At 34.2% G+C, this 20,791-nt stretch overlaps 2 protein-coding genes and 1 non-coding gene across 3 annotated transcripts; 1 reads left to right on the top strand and 2 right to left on the bottom strand.

Annotated features, from left to right (window-relative positions):
* Positions 1-1,065: 1,065 nt before the first annotated feature.
* On the bottom strand, positions 1,066-1,719 carry LOC119637022 (malectin-like). Its single transcript, XM_038032794.1, has 2 exons — positions 1,240-1,719; positions 1,066-1,104 (listed from the first exon to the last, which is right to left on the bottom strand). The coding sequence occupies exons 1-2, from the start codon at positions 1,717-1,719 to the stop codon at positions 1,066-1,068; spliced, it is 519 nt and encodes a 172-aa protein (XP_037888722.1).
* A 1,391-nt stretch (positions 1,720-3,110) lies between these two features.
* Trnas-aga lies at positions 3,111-3,192 on the bottom strand. Its single transcript has one exon. It is a non-coding gene; the product is annotated as a tRNA-Ser (tRNA).
* Positions 3,193-5,431: 2,239 nt separating this feature from the next.
* On the top strand, positions 5,432-8,863 carry LOC119636967 (F-box/LRR-repeat protein 14). The gene has a single exon (XM_038032725.1). The coding sequence runs from the start codon at positions 6,000-6,002 to the stop codon at positions 7,545-7,547; it is 1,548 nt and encodes a 515-aa protein (XP_037888653.1). The 5' UTR covers positions 5,432-5,999; the 3' UTR covers positions 7,548-8,863.
* Positions 8,864-20,791: the final 11,928 nt, after the last annotated feature.

The raw sequence follows: 20,791 nt of genomic DNA, 5'->3' as shown, positions 1-20,791 counted from the left end.
TCTTCTTTCTATCAATCTCCTCAATATGGATATTACATGAAAGGTCTTGGAAAGTGGTGTGCGACAAGTTACAGAATAGATCGAAATGCAATGGACTAAAAAGTAAGAACAAATAAATTATATAACAAAGGAACGGAAGACTGGAAAATGCATTTATTTCTGGACTGACTTTTATAATTGACGTTATATAAAGCCGCGAATTACTATATTTGCTTTAAAACATGTATGAAAACGTATTATTTGTTCGGTATCAGGGCTTGTTAAGCATCCTACCGTTTTATGTATTGAAAGTTCTTTGATCTGACTATTTATCGTTAGTGATAACACATCGTTCAATAAGACAGTAGGATGATTACTGACAAATTCATACGATTTTTAGATAATACGACCATCTTTGTTTTTGTAAAACGACGAAAAAATCTGAATCTTGTGTGTGTAGCACAATTAAAACAGTTGTAGCTTGCAACGTAATAGGCGGGATGTCATGAAATGTTGACACATTTTCTTTGGAGTTTTAGTATGATCTGAAAATCATACGAATTCGTCAATAGTGGCAACACCTACACATCATCCCATGGATTTATTAAGCGAAATGCTGTGTTTGCTCCCAGCTGCTGCTTTTATACGAGGGTATCGAATGCAGTCACTGATACATTGTTTTACATTGAATGATCTATGAACTTTTCAATTAATCTAACGCGATGAGTCTTAACAAATATTGGATAATGTACAAACTGTTTCCTCTACCATTGAAGGTAATGTTGACGAATTCCAAATGATAATGTAAATGAATGGATCATTGAAATAAATATATAAATTTTTATCAATTTTATTGAAAAGTGTCCAGTTCTTAGTTTAATTTTTCTAAAATTTCCCACTTATTCTACATGTCAATGTATGCTCTATATAATACCTAGAAAAGTGTTACAATTATTATTTTCTATATTTTCCTACACTGCGCTGTACTAAGTACTTGAAAACAAAGTTCAAAATAGGAAAAAAAAACCAAAAAAAGGCTCAAAACTTAACACTACTCTTATGCATGTTTAATGCATAACACTAACACTACTCTTGTGCATGTTTAATATTTAATGTACAGTTAATCTAGCAAGAAAAGAAAAAAAAAGGAAAGACAATTTCGATTTATGAAAATAAATAAGAGATAGTACAGAACAAATGTAGAGAGCGCAGCAATTTGTTACTAGGAATTCCGTTAAATAAAAGTTTACACAAACAAACCAGTAACGGAATAAATGCTGTATATATTGGTAAAAGCAACGTAGAATCGTCCATCGAATATGGGTCCAGTTGTCGCGGACCGCTTGGCTTACGAGGACGTTCTGTTTTCGAAAGTAATTCACAGAATTCATCGTTAATATCTTCTTCATTTTCCACTGCTGGTAATTTCTTTGGATACTCATCCGTTTTGGTATCTTCTTCATTGGAAACTAATTTTCTATGTTGGCCGTTAAGGACCTTCTTTTTATTTGCACATCTAATGGAAGCACTATCATCTATATCTGGATAGAAAGTGTCTTTATGTAAAGGCTTTAGCCGTGGTATACGTTGAACGTCTCTTTTCAATAATATGAAAGCATTGATTTTCGGATTGTCGTTAGGACCCTTCATGAAATCGAAACGTACCAAGTTATTGTGTACATTATTGCGTACTTCCTCCTTGTACTTTAAATTACCCGAAGTAACTGTAAAAAGACTCATGAAGGGCAGTGCCGTGATCCACTTCAGCGAATATGTCCAATTCACACAATATAACATGACGACAATTTAAGACCACATCAAATATCTGAAAAGTTTTGAAAATTTAAATATAATTTTTTTTCTCATTTTACCTTTCCCTTTTTTTTGCTTACCTTTTTATTTATTTGAGTAAAAAAAACTTCGCAAAATTTTAGTGCTATAGCCACCGCCCTCTAGAGAAATGGTTGCATGGTCTAAAAAAGTTGTATTTGCAATTATCTTGTAAGAAACTACTACTACTCCTACTCGATTCAAGGAGATAAAATTTCTCTTCTGAAAATATACCAGACAGTGAAGACATTATTTCAGTCATTCGTTTATTAAGATGTTTTTTTTTCCTATAACTTACACATGATGAGAATCATATGCTAATGGGTTAATATGAATTAACCCACAACCAAAGCGCCTTCACCGGGGAAAGTGTGCGTAGGTACTTTGGTGGTACATATTATTCAATTTAGAAATTGATTATTTTGAAGTGATACAGTTTCGAAAGAGGAAAAAATGATTAGTTGGCAGGCATATTTAATTTACTCGTGTTGATGCGGCTTTCATCACAATTCCTAAAATGGCTCTTCCTTCTCTTTAATTCATATTCTGGTTGAACTAACTCTCTTCGAGTTCGTAGTTCATTTTGTCGATTACGAAGTCATCGTCTAACCGCTCAACAAACTCGGCTATTGAAACTTCTTCAGTCTATCTACAATATCCATTATATCTATTGATGACCGTGCCCTCATTCTGAAGCCGAGTGCCATGTTAAAGAAGAACGCCTCCAAGAGATCCTGGCTTGTTGGTTATGCCAGGGTAAAGCTCGCCCGAGTTCTTCAATTCTCTAACTGCTTTTGCTGTTTGAGAAATACCTTCTCTAATGGAATCCTGGCTTACCCTGAATAGCTTCAAGTTTCGTCAGGGTAAAGCCGACACCAGTTAGTCTACAACTTCAACGAAATTGTTCATGGTGTCGTTGGCCTTAGATGTATGACACTACAGCAGTCCGGAAAAGTCAAATGGCTTTCCTCTACGAACGCCCCGATATCAGCGTACGTTTTTCCCGTTCGTCTTCAGCCAGGGTAGCTCTTCTACTAATGCTACTTTCCGGGAAAGACAGTACTAAAGATTTTATAATCATTTTTTTTCTTTCAACACTTCGGGCCAATGTCGACCGGGCGGTCCATAATCCTCGTCGATTGTCTTCATATACTCCTTATCCGTTTCAATCGTAGCCAGAGCTGCTAACGTATGATTGATAGGGTTGGTTTAGCTTGAATCATAACGACCCTTGCCTTTAATTACTTTTGCAATTGTCTCCACGGCCCGCATATGTCCTAATTCTTAAGTTTGCTTTACTTCGCAGTCGCTAGGATTCGAACCCACGCTTCCAGAGGGAATCTGATTTCTAGTCAAACGCCTTAACCGCTCGGCCACGACTGCACCTTGGTTGATGTGGTCTATTCAAAGACTTAATAAGGTTGTATCAGAATGAGAAAAAAGTTGTAATCAATTCCATGGATTTTTAAAATGATTCGATCAGAATGAAAATAATTTCTAAATGTAAAATAAATTGCCTTTATTTCTTCTTGTACATTGCTTTCTGTTTGTTTTGTTTGTATGTACACATGCAAAAATATACGATTCGTTAATTGCCACAAAACTTGGAAAAAGTCTGCAAAGTTGAATAAATTCGTTTCATTCATCCATTTATCGTATTTATTGATATTTAGTTTTTTCCGTTCGGCTTCAGCCAGGTTGGTGTCTACGGCTTTAGCCAGGGTATCTCTTTTCCTACTGTTGCCTTGTAAACAACACTAAGCTGCTGGATACCAATGCTATTTTCCGGGAAAGACAGCACCAAAGATTTTATAATCATTTTTGTTTCGTATAAAAAATCGGTATTCATTTTTATTTAAAAGTTTTTGATACTATGTTGTGCACTTGTTAAATGCTTTGATTTGCCGCTAAAAAACTTTGTATGAAAGTAAAAAACGAACATGTATGGAGAATGGAGAGATCACAGAGTTGCTTGTAATAAATAAGAAAAATAGTCAAAAAGTGGCAACGCAGTCGTCATTCAGCTCTTTTATTATTATTATTATTATTATTATTATTAATTTCGCCAGAAAAATAAATTCTAAGACTAAACTCTTAAAAGCACTAGCATCTAAGGCTATCGGCTTTTATTAAAAGCTCTACCGCACTTGAGATTCGAACCCACGACCATTGACTTGCCTACTCGTCTACTCCGGCGGATATATTATTATTATTATTCTATAAGAAAAAAAGCAACTTTGAAAATTTCATTAAAAATTGTGTAAAAAAGTCTGTTATAAACAAAAGAAAAAATATGTCAACACAACCAGAGAATTCGTTGTACGACCAGAGAATTCGTTGTACTTGCTAGTCGAGACTCTTGCCTACTCGGCCACTCAGGCGTATAGGGGGATGAATTTTAATAATTTGCTCGTACGTACAATTGTATATAAATAAATCTCTTCTTTTATAAATACCTTCACAAACGATGAAATATTCTACTAATGGGAAAAATATATTTTGCAACTCTTCATTCTTTTTCCTTTCTCATCTCTTTAGCTTTTTCCTAAGCAATGTCGTTTCATACTCTTTAGTTATCTCGGCCGTCTTTCTCTTACTTACATATAATGAAAGTAGTGAATTACTCTTAGATGATTGTGAATCGAGATGGATTTCAAGCCCTGAGGAAATACACATCAACTTATAAACTCAAATGTTTTTCCAGTGAATATTTTTATTGTAATATTTTATTTGCTCTGAGAGAAGTTTCTATGAGATTTGTGAGAGAGAAACAGAGAATAATATGAACATAAATCTAAGCATTTTCTAGATTTTATCAATTGCTTCTTACTCTCGCAGCAAAGTACATTTTATCTCTCTTACTGTTAAAAAGTCAAAAACAGGTTCATAAGAACATCCTGCAAAAACAGCAAACTAAATAAATAACACAAGCAAAACGCATATATTTAGAATATTAAAAATTTATTTTAAAAATATAAAAATAAAATAATCCAAAAAAATATATTAAATAAATAAGTAAGTGAATGATTTTATATTTTCTTATCTCTTTAGTAGATTTAGTATGTTTTCAATTTTCAATATAGAATTGATGCTGATGATGATAGTAACTCAAGGACTCAAGCAAACCTTATATACTTTATGGGACCTATGACGCTTGAAGCTTTCTTTGGAGTGTGGCAAACATTTTGATAAAATGACTATACCTCTTGGTAAAGAGTACGAGTAAGATTTACTTTCCTGTACAATTCTTATGAAACGAGTTTTTGTCTTTTCTGAGAGTAACATTCTATTTCTGAGAATAAAATTTACTTTACTGTAAAATTCTTATGAAAGGTGTTTTCGTGTTTTCTGAGAATAAAATTCTATTTTTGTGAGTAAAATTTACTTTCCTGTACAATTCGTATAAAAGATGTTTTGAATTTTCTGAGAGTAAAATTTTTCTCTTCACATATTTTTGGTTGTGTTTGAAAGGCGCGCTTTTGCATAGATTGTGTAGATACAATTGTATCTATACAATACAATACAAAACAAGATATAATTGTATCTATAGATATCCAAATGTAGATATTTAGATAGTTCACTCAGTTTCAATCAGTCAGTCAGTTCAGCGGTGACAGCAGTGAATTTAGTTTGAATTTAGTTTTTGAATGAGAGAGTTGTATAATTTCTTATCGCATGAGATTAATATAAACAAAACAGAAGATAAAAATAATATCCGATAAATTTAAATAAAATAAATAATAAAAACAAGTTAAATAAAGTTTGCTTCTTACTCTTCGCAAAAGTTAGCTAAAATAATATACGTAAATGGTATTTAATATTGAGAAGAAAACTTAATACACAATAAATAACTAGTTATTGAGTTAGGTAGTGCTCTCGTGGTCGAGTGATGTTATCTAAAAAGTGATGATTTACAAATGCATAAAAGAAATAAAAAAAAAAACATATGGCAAAACCATTCACTAAGAATAATTGTCAACATTCTACGTATGCATGTGCTTGATATATATAATAAAAACTTATTCAAGTACTGTATTTGATAAGAACGTTTTGTTTTATGAAGTGATTCGTTCAGATCGTTTGGATATATTTGTTTTAAACAAATTTATGAATAAAATATTATTTGTAAAAAATATAAGAATTTACTTTCGAGACGCTATCAAGCGTTTACATTAAAGAGGCGTCTATCAATGGCCACTAACGCTGAAATACTTCCCTTTCATCATCAAACCATACTCACATTTCAGACAGCTGCTGCCCTTACTAATTATGGTGGAGTTGGAGGAGGTAGCAGTGGCATTTCAACAGCTAGTCAACTAGCAGCTGCCTGGAGCATGGAAGACCATTTATTTCAACAGACTGAATTACCCGTTTTAACGAGAAGTACCCATCATATGCTACGGTTTGCTCCATATGCAATACCCCATCGTCCTCAGTTGCAACCTATACCACCTGCATTATATCTTCAGCATGCAGCTGCTGCCGCTGCGGTACATGCGCAGCATCATCATAATCTACAACAGAGAACAACTTCGCCGGCGAGTCCACCTCCCACTGAGGGATATCATATTAGTAACCTTTTTCCGGAAATACTCGAGTTGATCTTTAACGAGCTGTCTGTATGCGATTTAGGTCGAGCAGCGCAAGTATGTACGGCATGGCGTGATGTTGCCTACTCTAAAAGTATATGGAAAGGCGTAGAAGCTAAATTGCACTTAAAACGTTCTAGTCCAAGCCTTTTCAATTGTTTGGTGAAACGTGGTATTAAAAAGGTGCAAATTCTTTCGTTAAGACGTTCCCTTAAAGATCTTGTATTAAGTGTGCCCGCTTTAAATTCCCTCAATCTCAGTGGCTGCTTTAACGTGACTGATGTGAATTTAGGTCACGCATTCTCAGTGGATTTACCCAATTTAAAAATTCTCGATCTATCTTTATGCAAGCAGATCACTGATACTAGTCTGGGTCGTATAGCGCAACACTTAAAAAATCTGCAAACATTAGATCTTGGTGGTTGCTGTAACATCACTAACACTGGTTTATTATTAATCGCGTGGGGTTTAAAAAAGTTGAAGCATCTTAATCTACGTTCCTGCTGCATAAGCGATCAAGGCATCGGCCATTTGGCCGGCCTTAATAAAGCCACTGCTGAGGGCAATCTGGAGCTTGAATTTTTAGGATTACAAGATTGTAATCGTTTAAGCGATGAAGCCCTCGGACATATAGCACAAGGTTTAACGTCACTAAAATCAATAAATCTAAGTTTTTGTTTATCTATCACGGACAGTGGTCTAAAACATTTGGCACGCATGCCGAAACTCGAGCAACTTAATTTAAATTCCTGCGATAATATATCCGATATTGGTATGGCTTATCTAACCGAAAGTGGTAGTAATCTTAACTCTTTGGATGTTAGCTTTTGTGTTAAAATTAGCGATCAAGCATTAACTCACATTGCCCAGGGTCTTTACCAGCTAAGATCGCTATCGCTTAATCACTGTCAGATCACTGATCATGGAATTCTTAAAATAGCGAAAGCTTTACCCGAACTAGAACATCTAAATATTGGCCAATGCGAAGGCATTACAGACAAAGGCTTGCAAACGCTCGCCGAAGAATTGCTTAATCTAAAGACAATTGATTTATATGGATGTAACAAGTTATCATCGAAAGGTATTGACGTGATAGTGAAGCTACCCAAACTCATTGAATTAAATTTAGGCTTATGGCTTAAAAGATGATGTGCTAAATTCAATTCAAAACGAACCCAGCGTTTGTCCGCGTTTATCCATAACTGGCCACAAAATGATCCATTATGGCAACATTATTACAACCCTAAGCCGGCTCGGAATACAAGCGTACATAAAATTGCGGAATGAATCGTTCAACTTCTTGTAATTGAATGAAACGTTATGAAGAAAAATAAATCGGTCTCCTGAGGTCTTGAGCAAAACGAAGGCACCTGAGAAATTAAATCATCATATACTTAAATCTGGCTTTTACATGCGGTCGTTTACGGGTAGTACAAACTCATTACATTTGATTTTAAAGTTCCATAAGGTCATAAAATATTTCCGTCCGTATTTTTCTATTATTATTATGAAAGTTTGATCTCTTTTAACTAACAACAAAGTAAATAATTACTTACATAATTGTTAAGCTGCCTACTGCTTGCTATGTTAGATTTTGTGCATGCATCAAACCTTATAAGTAAACTTATAAAAAAAAAAAAAAAATTTAAATGACTAATAGATGGGTTATCGAACGGAAATTCAGTAGCCGCCAAACACAATAAGCTAAAGCCATGAGTATAGGTAAATAGGAAAAAAAAGAAGAAATGAACCAACAGTCATGGCGACAGACATTCAACCCCTTAATAATGGAAACACCCGCCAACGAATATAAAAAAAAAAAAAAAACGAAAGAAACCTGTGTACGCGTAGAATACTATGTGTAAGCAAGCGTAGGGCCATGCATATATATGCATAAGAGCAGACATATAGGTAAACAGCTTAAGCGAACATACGCGCATGCAAGACTTGGGGACACCAAACTATTTATATCGAATAATTAATTATGCGCTTAGCAAGTCCGTGAAAAACAAAAAAAACCCCAGGATAGAAATAAATGAGATAAGGGTCACCACATCGAAGACTTTTGTAAACTGTGTCCGATCAGGTCAGATTGATATTCAATTCAATGAGAAATTTTCTATAAATTTATAAAGAAAAGAAAAAATCTCGATAAGAAGAACGAACGTAAAGAGTAAATAAAAGTTGTTCCAATGAAAAACTTTAGTTATAAGAATGTACGTAATTTATAAGACGGTGATGTGTATGTAAAGCAAAGAAGAAAAAGAAGAAAAAGATGAAGAAGAAGAAGAAAAAAATTTATACTGAAACCTCATAGCTTTCGTTTGCCATAATGCGAGTAAATATACGTATATATTAAAGTTGCATTAAGTAAAATATCGGAGAGAAACAGAAAAAGAAATGAATTAAATATCAGCAACAACTACAAAAGAGGCACTGCACGATTGAAAGAAATAAGTAAATGTTATAAAACAAAACAACGAACGCACACACACGCATACATATATATATATATATATATATATATAAGCACATAAATCATGAAAGAAGCAGAGAGAGAATAAGGAAAGAAAGAAAAACAAAAAAAAAAAAAAAAAAAACAATTGGGGTTAAACCGGGCCGACCCGATTCGACTAGACTGACTTTACCGTATAAGCAGAGACCAGACGAGATCGAGTTGTAAGTAAACGAGCGAATAATAATCAGTTGCTGAAATTGCTTGCATACAAAAATTCGAACCAGAGACCAGTAGATATAAGAAATAGCAATCAAAACGTGTATTTCTCTACGGTTAGATGCATACAAACACATGCACACGTTTTTTATATATACATATATATACATAGATATAAATGCATGTATGTATGTATGTATGTATGTATGTGTGTAGAGGTATTTGTGTGCGTGTGTTTATGCTTATGTCATGTGCGTGTTATATATATATATATATATATAGAAAAAGAAGGAATAACAACAAGATAAAATAAATAAGAAGAAAAGGTTAGTTCGCAGTGATGCGAAGCCAATTCGAAAAAGTATATGCGCGTCTGCGGGTACGAAACATAATCGATGAAACAGAAATTGTTTGATTGTTATGGCGCGCTTGAATATTCAATTTAGACTGACTTGTAGTCAAAATGCGCCTTTTTATTTCAAGCTTGTTTTTTGTTTCACATAAATTATTAACATATACACGAACATAAACGTTTGGTTTTCTTATACATATCTACAAATATATCTACATTAGAGTATATATATATATATATATATATATATATATATATATATATATATATATACACGTGCGTGTGCGTGTGTGTGTGCGTGTGTAAGAATGTGTTATATGTTTATATCATATATACACATATATAGATATGTGTATATAAATATTTACAAGATAACATAAAATATAAAAAAGTGCGTGCACTGCCCAACCTGCCAGTATTTATATTAAAACTTGCTGTTGTTGTTATTGTATATTTGTGAAATTTATCATTATTTTTTTTTTTTCTTAATTCTCAGAATAGTCGTCGCTTTAGTACAACATTCACATTGTATTTCGTTCTTATTTCTAAACATTGATTTTGTTTTACCCGCCTTTCCGTCCCGCTTATCATTTTTCAATCATATAACCCAAGATTGCATTTGTTTATCAGTTAGTATTCTCTTCTTTTTAGTTTTATGCGAGCAAAAAAAACACAAAAATATTTTTCCCCCTAAGTTTAAGTGCGTCCCAAAAGGGCTTTCACGAGTTATTGATTAAGCTTTAAGCATGAAATATCAAACAGAACTAAAATGAATGTCGCGACATAACTCCAAAAGACTTGCTAGTTAAAGTGGTTTACTTAGGTGGTTTACTAAGCTTCTGACTACGCTCTAAACATCAAGTACCGGAAGTTAAGTTGTCTACAATCCAGAAAGAAAATATTGCGACATAACTTAATTAAATTTGCTTTGTCAATTTTCCTTCTCTATGCGACAGATTGTTTTCGTAACTTTGTCCGATACGTTTGCCGCGCTATTTCCAAAACTATCGCTACGTTTCCTATGGACAGAACTTTTCAGTTGTGTTTTTTCTATTCAAAATTCCTTCCCTCCCTCCCCTTTCTCTTTTTTGAATGACATGGAGATTCCTTGCAAAAATATTCCACCAGATATTTCTTTCCCATTTCTCCTTTGCGATAATGCCATCGCTCTTTTTAATGACTACAAAATGGTTGCTTCATTATGAGAATAGCATGCAAGTGTAGCCAAGCATATCGGAAACGTAGTAAGTTTTCAATAGCTCGACTAAAGTCCACAGAAATTTTTCTTGTTCTCATCATTGCCTTTATTTGTGATTGTAATTTGACTGCTTTGCGGGAGGTACGTATGTGACCTTGGAGACGTTTATCAAATGCAATGTACCCTCGATCAACGAGAGCCTCAGAGGACGAGAGAAGAGCCTTTTCAGCCATTTGAACTGAAAGTATGCTTGAGTCCCTCCTGCTTTTAATTTGGAAATGGAATATGATTTCTGAGAAAACTAAGTCCACAGTTGTTATCAAAACAAAAATCAAAAGTAAAAGCACTTTCGTGGGCATTGTGATGTGAAATCCTTTGTGTTGTGCTCCTTTGTTGTAATGTTCGCAATAGGAAAACTATAGCATAAGAAAATGCATAAAAACAACTGTTTCTCTTGCTTTTCTTGTGACATTGTTTCGATGTCCATCTAAGAAATTTCATATAAAATTGAAAATAACAGTGACAGTTCACTTTTTTAAATTGCAAAAGTGGGAAATTGTTTTCCCTCAGCAATTTTATAAAATTTTACTTGAAAGGACATTGACTTACTGCTGTTAATCCCAACAAACAAAAAAAGATTGAAAATCTTATAAAAAAAGTTTGCATTTTGTAAAAACTAAAGAATTGAAATAAAGCAAAGACATAAGTGAATATTGCATTAACGTTACGCTCAAAAAGTCTTATCGATTACTTCAAGCGATTCGCTTACCAGGTAAATAAATAAGTCCTTGCCGGTTTTAGTAAAAAGCAGCTCATGACCCTCACTTTTACCAAGTTTGACAGTCATATGGAAAAAAATAATTATAGGTATTTTCGTTATTGAAACATTGAATTCATGTTTAAGACGGGGGCGAGCATATGCGCCAAGTATTGCTTCTCGTATTCAATCAAAAGAAAAAAGCATTAGCTGTAGTCATGTTTTTCTTGTAGAAGTTGACAGTGAAACTGTAGAAAACTGACAACTGTAACGATTGAATGCGGTGCGATGAACAAAAGACGCCTTGGACCAGCAAAGAGAATTGATTGTATTGACAGGGTCTAGGGGCCAGGAACACATTGGTTGTAGATGATAGGCAAACGCAACAACCGGCGGAATAACATATAAATTTTTGCTCAAGAGAACATCAGTGCATGTTTATGTGCTGAGCTCAAGGTCATTAAAAAGTCCACTTAAATCAATTGGGAGATACAATATAGAATAGAAGATTCGTGAATAAAATGTTGCTCGCAAAGATATGAAAGAAGGTCGTTATAGTATCGTATCGTCAAGAACACGTTTACTTTGAAATACGAAGACGGGATGGGAACGTTTGGGATGATCCAAGCCAACTACCATAATCGATGCGCTTCACAGAAAAGATAGTGCTCCATGTTAGGGAGGTATGGGAAAGTGTTATGGGTCTTGGGTCAATGTATAATCCGTTCAAATCTTTCGTATTCAACGCCGCCGACAACAAACGTTCGATGTGGACGTTACGGATTGAAAAACGGCCACAATACACCTCTAAATATGTAAAGACAATATTAGGTTGTACACGAAGCCGCGTAACGAAAGCATGTAAGGGTGAGTTGAAAACGTTTGCTTGGGGGCTATCGTTCCATTTAGCCTGTTAAGCAGATTTGACGTCACCAGACTACGATTTATATGCATTTGCATCGACAGTCGACAATTATGAAAAACTTAGAAAACCATTTGATAAATGTTTTACTTGAAAAGACGAGCTGTTCTTTTAAAACGGATTCCACTAATCGTCAGAAATTTCTTTTATCATTCGCCTCAAATAAGTCGAAAGGGATTTATTTACACACTTGCACTTTTCGTGCTGCTTGAGTATTACAATAATAAGTCGACACAAAGACGGACCGAATTGACTCAGAATCTTATGCTGATCAAGAATATATATGTTTTATGAGCTCCCCGAACAGTTCGTCTTAATTTAAATACTAAAAAAGAAAGCCCCTAAGATTTTACTTTATATTCTTTCTTACGTTCGAAGTTAACTTTTCGTCAATTGATTATATCCTGGTATTTTTACTTAGCGCTCAGAGTTGCCGGAAAAGTGCCTAAAAAATTGGAGTTTGTGAGAGGTTGCAAGATATTATTAACATTATTAGATATGTCAAAAAATTATGACTGTAATTAATACGCCATGTGGGCTTAAAAAAAATTAAATTTCCATAGGAAATCTTTCCGGCTCTATTTCTATCTAGAGAGTGGAGCGAGAGTGAGAGTACATTCGTCTAAGATATGAATTTTTTTGATCTCTACGTTTTGTTTAACTTTTATTTCTTCAAGTGCTTTATAATAATAATATTTTATAAAATAAAAAATTAAAAAAAAAAAAAATAAAAAAACAAAAAAACACAAAATCCCAAGAAGTCATCATAAGATCGATATGAAGAAAAGGATAAAAACAAGTCTTTTTTCTATTGTGATATAAATTTTACTGTAAATTTACATATGTACGTATGTGTGTATATATAATAATAATAATAATAATTATAATTTTTAGTTACTTTATAAACAACGTGAATGTATAAAAAAAAAAATCGTTTAAACAAAGAAATGCATAAAACAAAGAAACAAAAAGCAATCCATTCTGTAAGAAAACACTAACGAGTACGTATCTTCTTCTTTTCTTTCCATTTTTGATTTTTATCTTTTACTTTTTTTCATTTCTCTTTTTCTCTTTCTTTCTTTGTTTCTTTCATATAAAAATTTGCTTTGAATTTAAAACTTCTTTGAAGTCGCATTTCATTTTGAAAAACTGTTACTTGAAATTTTTTTTAAAATAAAATTTTGTTATATTTGTATTAGTTCGATGAAATAATATTGTAAATGAATGAAGAGTGAAAAAAAAAAGAATATTAAAAATAATTTAATTTTAATAATATTAGAAATTGAGCGTTATATGTTGTTTTTTTTTTATTTTTTTTTTTTATTATAATTACAATTATTACTTTTGGTAAAATACAATAAAAATTCTGATGAAAATCAAAAATTGCTTTCTCTACCTACGTAAGTATGTAAAAAAAAAAAAAGAAAAAAGAACAAGTAACAACAATGTGGTAGACCACGGCCCCCCACTAAATGCATTACATCACCCTAGCATTATTAATATAACGACTTTTCCAAAGAATAGGCTTTATAGAGTAGCTGTTCGGAGACGTGGCCCGATTGGAATCATTTTTAACATTCTCTAAACTTGAGCCATAAGATATCAAAATATCTTAAAATTCAGGGCCTGTAAGTTGAGCACAAAAAACAGTTGAGCACAGAACAGATGGGCAGACGAGAAAGTGATTCTGAATCGATGGGTAAAATGAAAAGTGAGTCTTTCTCAAATTCTTCTGGGTACGCAGATTGACCCGATCGAACTTAATATGCCCTTGCACCACAGGTGATGCAGGATAGTAAAACGAAAGCACCACAAAAAAAGTAAGTCATAATTTATTCATAAAAATTATTGTATGGCGTTGTGAACGTAACAGAATCGGAACAGCTTCTAGGTTTAATATATATACGGCTTGCGAAATATATATGCACAGTTTTAGATCAGGATCTACTCCGAATATGTAGTTATGCTTTTATTGCTTATTGCTGGTATGTTTATGGGCAGCACGCGGCTTTGGCTTGCCATGGGAGGAGGCCATCAAGGATCTGAGTTCCCGGTATCAACTAATTATTTTCGGCCCATAGGTTGAGATGGATGATGAGGTAAATTAAGGTACATTGATTCCAAAATATAAAGATTCTGGTCCTTGCCATTCACTTGATAAAATTGCGTGGAATATTTGTAGGAGCGTAGGTCCCTTAATATAAGAAATTTATAAACCCGAGGGCTTTGCTGATGAGCGTTCCCGGCGGACGCAATAATCTTTCATTGAAATGCTTCCGCACATTTCCATTCTTTCGCACGTCCCTCAAGGGTGACCGAAGTTAATTGATTAATACAAAAGTATATATTCACTTTTACACCCTACAACATATCTGGTACAAGGGCATATTATGTTTGTGTGGATGTATACACCTACACAGAAGATTATGAAATAGATAAATTTTTTTATTATACCAATCGGTTCAGGATCACTTGTTGAGTGGACCTAAGCTTGTCTGTCCGTCTGTCTGCAAACCTTCGTTGCGTTTACCATACTCGGCACAATTTTTAAAATATTTTGATGAAATTTGATACGCTCAAGCGTTATGTTCCAAAAACGCTTCTCTTACACCGAACCACTCTGTCACTTTCTGAATCGATCTAAACTTGCCCATCTGCCTATTTCACTTTCTTGTGTTCAACATACAAATCGTAATTTTCGAGATACTTTAATGAAATTTGGTAAACCAACTTGCTATGACCCAAGCATGCAAGCCATTGAAAATGGTTCGGATCGGACCACTTTGCATATAACAACTAAATTTGAAAAGTCCACATTTTAATCAGAACAACACTGAGTTTATACTAACTAATTATACATTTTCTAAAAACAGTCGAAAAAACTGCACACTACACTCTTTCGCGTCTGTAAGAAACTATCGGTAGACGAATTGATCTTTCATTGTTTGCTTTATCTTTATTTAGTTAGAATGTTTATCGTCTTTCGCCGGTTATGATAATATTGACATGGGCAGGAAGAAAAAGGTAGCAGATGGAGACGTTTACTCATCTCGTCATAGTCCATCAATATATTTATAATTTCTTAGCTGCGAGTTAAGCAACAATTTTACCATTCAAAACTATGACATTCTAGAGGAGAAAACATGAAGAAGAAGGTCATGACCATTATGGAGACGAACAATGATCAGAAGCAGTAATAAAGCTCAAAGTAAACACTTCAGTAAAAAGTTTTTACAATATTTTTGACCTTAAAGTATTAGATCCGCCTATTTTTAGAATCCTACTTCCCGAGTGTGGTCTAAAATGGTTTGATTTTATGGCATGATCTCGACAGCATCGTCTTCGATCAAAGAGGCTCTATCAGCATCCAAACTTTTTGAAGCTTATCCAAAGGTCTTCTCTCCATGTTGTATCGGAATCTGTACCTACACCGAACATTGGAAAGACATTTCTACACGCTTCTGTAGCATGTGTTCCTTGTCCGAATTCGTACGAAATACATTGATGTAAATCAAATTTATGAGTAGCCATGCGTACACGATCACATCTCGCTTGAAACTAACAAGAATCATCTTCGTTTTTGTTCATTTGCCAATAAGTTCAAGGGTAACCAATAAAAACATTACAGTCGGGCAAAGCCGACTGTTGTATACTCTACATCACTTCGCTTAGTACAGTTATTCGCTTGTTTTGGCGGGTTCAAAAAATTGCCACAGCCGGTCCAAAGTTTTAAAACCAATTTGGAAAGCCGAAATGCTACTACTTGTTCACTTTTGCTGAGAAATTGTGAAAATCGCAAATTTTTCCTCATGTAACGACTTTGCCGAATAGGAGGCTATAAGGGGAGTGGTTTTGGGACTTGGGTCAAAACACGTCACTGAAACCAAATTTCATCAAAATATCTCAAAAATTGAAACGTGTGTAGCGCGAGCACAAATTTACATGGACACACATTAGACGGACGAGCATACAGACAGGGTTAGATCAATCAGGTTACGATTATGAATCGATCGGTATAATAAAAGGTTTGAAGCCCTTCTGTGTATTACATACGTTCGCACCAACTGAATGCACCCTTTACGAGTGGTGTAGGGTATAAAAAGGGAAGCGTGCACACTTGTTGAAACTTGTTACTGAAAGGGACAGAACTTTTCGTTAGATCTATTACTAGCGAGCTAACTTAGCCAATAAGGGTTTATAAGCTGAAGCATTATTAGAAAGGAACATCGATTTGAAACAATCGCTGAGTTCAAAGTAAAGTAAAGAATTTTTACAAGCGAGCATAAGCCTACGTAAGTCAGTAGTTTATATATAGCTACTACAAAATGTGGTCTACCCACCATGAGATTCGAAACCGCGGTCACACGGACTTTGGTCCGTCGCTAGTCTTATTATTATCTTCGGCTATGCTAGAGAGAAACGAAAATTGCTCCTACTTCTCATCGATTTCATTCAAAGTTAGTTAATTCAATTTGAGAATGAATGAGATCTACTCTCATCTGTTCGACTAAGGTCTGCAAATGCAAGTCTAAGGCCTGTAAATATGTATTCGCGAAAAATTTATACTCATAGAGCATTGGTTGGTAATCATTTTTCATGACTTTCTTCTCTTTGTTTGCTTCGTAGTGGAGAAAAAGACTTTTGTTATCTGCTTTAAATAAATAAATTATAAAATATGCATTAATTAATTAAATTTTTTTCATATATATTGACTTATATGGAAAATGCGGTTTACAATTGTATAAAAAAAAAAAAAAAATGAATTAAAAAATAAAAAAAAAAACCAAGAAAAAAAGTCATTTATATGTATCCATCAATAACAGGTAGAAATGGTAGAAATGGGTGCGCAATTTCGCTCGTAACTGTAGGGTTAAATGCATACATGTAAACGTGTATGTTGTGCAATTGTTTGCAGTTACATTATATAAATATATTTATACCACATGCAGTTTTCACATACATAAATGCATTGATGTAAGTGCAACTATGCAAGTACGTATGTATGTGCACGCATATTTACATATTTATTTAAAATTAAGGTTACATACACTTAATCCTCGATTTACGTGAAATTCTCTTATGCGATCATATTAAAAAAAAAAAAAAAAAACAAACACAAACATCAGATTAACATTAATTGCTATTCTGGCTTAAAAGTGTAAGTGAACGTAAGCAAAAAGCCTTGTTCGGCTTATATGCCTTGATAAGTTTACCGTTAATCGCGAGTCGCGTAGAATGCATTTTCCTCCCAAAAATATATTCCTCTAGCTAATGTCAAGTTCATAGTCGGTTTTTTTTTTTTTTGTTTAACATAACCAGTCACTCAGGGGATGCCACCTATTTGTGTAATACGGTGATGATAAGAGAGCAATAGAGAATGAGGAAGAGTTAGCGGGATGGAGGTGATCAGTCAGTGTTATATCTTTATCGGCTGCGAGCAAAGTGAATTCTATCGTATTTAAAATTTGGATCCGCGAATACTGGCTAGATGGTCGCGATTCGCTACCCAAGCGAACACATTACAAACCATTTCAGCCATTGTTGGAGGTATCAAACGGGTCCTTCTCGCTCACAAATTGAACAGCCTTCTTACTTACGTATGCATAATTTTGCTTAAGCAATTTTCGCTTGCAATTACAAACGCAAACATTTAAATATCATTCTGCTTTTGTTTTACATGAAGCCCATGCGATTGGCGTAAGTCGAGGGGGAGGTGTTATTGTCTGCATATGCATATCGCTTTTTGTTTTTTTTTCTGTACATTTTTACATTTGCATATATGCGCACTTAATTGTTGGTTTTGTGGATACATATGCATATATAAGGCGTGGGGGGGTGGGGGTGGGGAGGGTATACTGGCTTTGTATATATGTATATAATAAGATGAATTTTTTATATCATTTCGGGTGGACAGTGAGCAAAAATATCCGTACAAAATTTTTATTTCGCATTTCATTTCTTGCTCGTGTAAAACCTCTCAAACTCTGAAGCTTTCATTTTTTACATAAAATTATTTATCAAAGTTTCCAGTTCTTTATAAAAAATTTTATGACTAATAGGCGGGGAATAGTATACAAACTGACAGGTGGATAAATTGGCGATTATATTAAAAACAATAGTTGACTTTCAAATGACGTTAAAAACCTAACAAACTATAAAAATTAAATTTTTTTCTTGTTTTTTTTTTTTTAAATCTTATAAAGAAAGAATGGGTTATAAGAACAAAAATATTTTGTTTAAGCTGGTCAATGTCTAGTCCAATATTATTGTTGTTGTAATTGCATGAATTTATGAAAGATTTGTGTTGTATAGAAAATTATATAAGATCATCACCAGTGTAACATAGCGCACAAGGCCGTAGAAATGATGTTCAAGTTTGCTTCCATTCAGGTAATGGACTAGTACGCCCTACACCAATTGTGTAAGTGTAAGGGCGTATTAAGTTTGTGCCGGTATGTAAAACACCCAGAAAGACTTAAAATACACCGGCCTTTTAATAAGCGTGTCTGTCTGTCTGTCCGATTATTCGCATAGCTGTCTTTTTTCCTTATGTTCCGCTTAAAGGCTGCAATTTTTAGGATATACCAATCGATAAGTTTGTCGGTCCGTCTATCCATGCGTCCTTCTTGTATTTTTGTGTTCAAGCTACAGGTCGCAAATTTTTGGAATATGCAAAGCCGTGGTTTTTTCCAAGGACGAATTTTATTGATCGAATCGCGCCATACGCCTTATTTTGAAAAGTTCTTACATGAATGACTATATTAATAAGAGAAATAGTGCAGGGTATTCGATGATGAACCGCGTCCCTCTATAGTATTTTCATTTATTTGAACATAATATTTCCATATATTATGCATACGTCACGTAGTGCATGACATGAGCCCTTGATCTTAATTCCACGCTTTAGTAGCTGGCAGTTAAAGAAGGATTGAACCACTCTCCTGTTTAGATCAAATTTTATAACTGGAATCGTGACTTCGTTCTGCCGCTATTGAATCGATTCCGCTATTTAAGCTTACGTCGAGTAAATGCAGCTTGCGTTGTCGCCAGCTCATACTTGCGCACTTTACTATATCAAATTTAGCGTAAGTTTTTTATTGGATGCATATATGTGTATATACATATATGTGTATATACATATATAAGTACGTATGTATCTAGAGACATTTATTAAGCCAAGCAGTATTTTCATTTCCTCTAAAGATTATACGACGTGAATTATTTGATTGTGCTTTCTGATTTTCAAAAGCGATTTTCGAAGGCATTGTGAAAGAAATAAAGGAAAACATTCTCTATAGAATTTAAGTTTTTAACCGTTAATTACAAGTAATCCTTGAGGCATTAGCTTTTATCGTTAATTCGAGAAAATACGTAACATTTTTTTTAAATACTTTCTATACAAATGCTATGCACACGAAAAAAAAAATATGCTTATACATATATATTTAGTCGCCTATAAACAGTAAGAGTGTTATGAAATACATATACAAAAGGATGTAAATGGATTACGTCTCAGTCATCCCCGCCTTTGCACGGATAGAGGACGAGTTCTGAGCGGCTGAATGCTATCAAAGAATTTATTCTTTCCGTTTAACATCCTCGCGTTATGGTAGTCTTAGCTAGGGAAAAAACAAGCGGTCAGGTGGTCATGACATCTACTTTTTTTTTTTAATGAACAATTAATTACTCAGGGGATGCCGCCTTCCGACTCGTGTAACATGATGATGGCCAAAAAGAAGAGAGTAGAAAGAATGGAGAAAAGTGGTCGTGGCCGGGAGTATGTAAGCCCGCGTAAGATCGGTGAGTGTTACGCTTTTACCAATCGCGTAATCACTACAGTTGCACTCACTATTCCGGTCATACTTAAAGTATGGCATAAAGCGCTGAGAATTGAACATGAGTGAGAGGACTCGCGCTTGTTAACTGCTTGGCTATGTGCACTCGGGCTAGTGAATTATTTAGTACAAGAGAAAAATATATATATTTCAAAAGGAAAGGTATGTTTGGGTCCAACGATTATGGGGACACGAAGAGGACGCAGGCCAGAAAAGGCCTGGTTTTCACTAATTCAGCTCAGCTTCAGTTTACTTCGACATATGACTTAGTGTTCTGCATTGGTATGACATCCGCAGTGTTCGAACAGTGTGGAGTAGTGTATAGTACAAAAAAATATATATTTAAAAAGGAAAACAACGGGAGTTAAGGTATGTTTGCGTCTAATGATTCTAGGAACACGAAGAGAACGCAGGCCAGAAAAGGCCTGATATTCATTAATTCTGCTCAGCTTCAGTTTATTTCGACACATGACCTAGCTTTCTGCCTTGGTATGACACCCGCAGTGCTCAAACAGTGTATAGTAGTATAAGAAGTCCTTCTCTTTGTGGGTTGTATTGAGCACGATATGGAGATAAAATTGCAAACATCTTTCAAATTTCGACTCGCAACCCAAAAAAAGGATTAAACAGTTCATAGTTCAATTTACGTTGAGCA

The sequence above is a fragment of the Glossina fuscipes genome, unplaced genomic scaffold (assembly GCF_014805625.2).
Source record: "Glossina fuscipes isolate IAEA_lab_2018 unplaced genomic scaffold, Yale_Gfus_2 42, whole genome shotgun sequence".
In the NCBI taxonomy this organism is placed as follows: Eukaryota; Metazoa; Arthropoda; class Insecta; order Diptera; family Glossinidae; genus Glossina; species Glossina fuscipes.
Note: the sequence above shows the minus strand (reverse complement) of the source record. Positions and strands in the feature narration are given on the sequence as shown.

What these genes read in the sequence shown, in the direction of transcription:
- LOC119637022 (XM_038032794.1), bottom strand. Translation starts at nt 1,719, where the DNA reads ATGAGTCTTTTTACAGTTACTTCGGGTAATTTAAAGTACAAGGAGGAA. An exon ending in CAGCATTTATTCCGTTACTG is followed by an intron (nt 1,105 to 1,239) that starts GTTTGTTTGTGT and finishes TTTTCTTGCTAG; the next exon opens with ATTAACTGTACATTAAATAT.
- LOC119636967 (XM_038032725.1), top strand. Translation starts at nt 6,000, where the DNA reads ATGGCCACTAACGCTGAAATACTTCCCTTTCATCATCAAACCATACTC.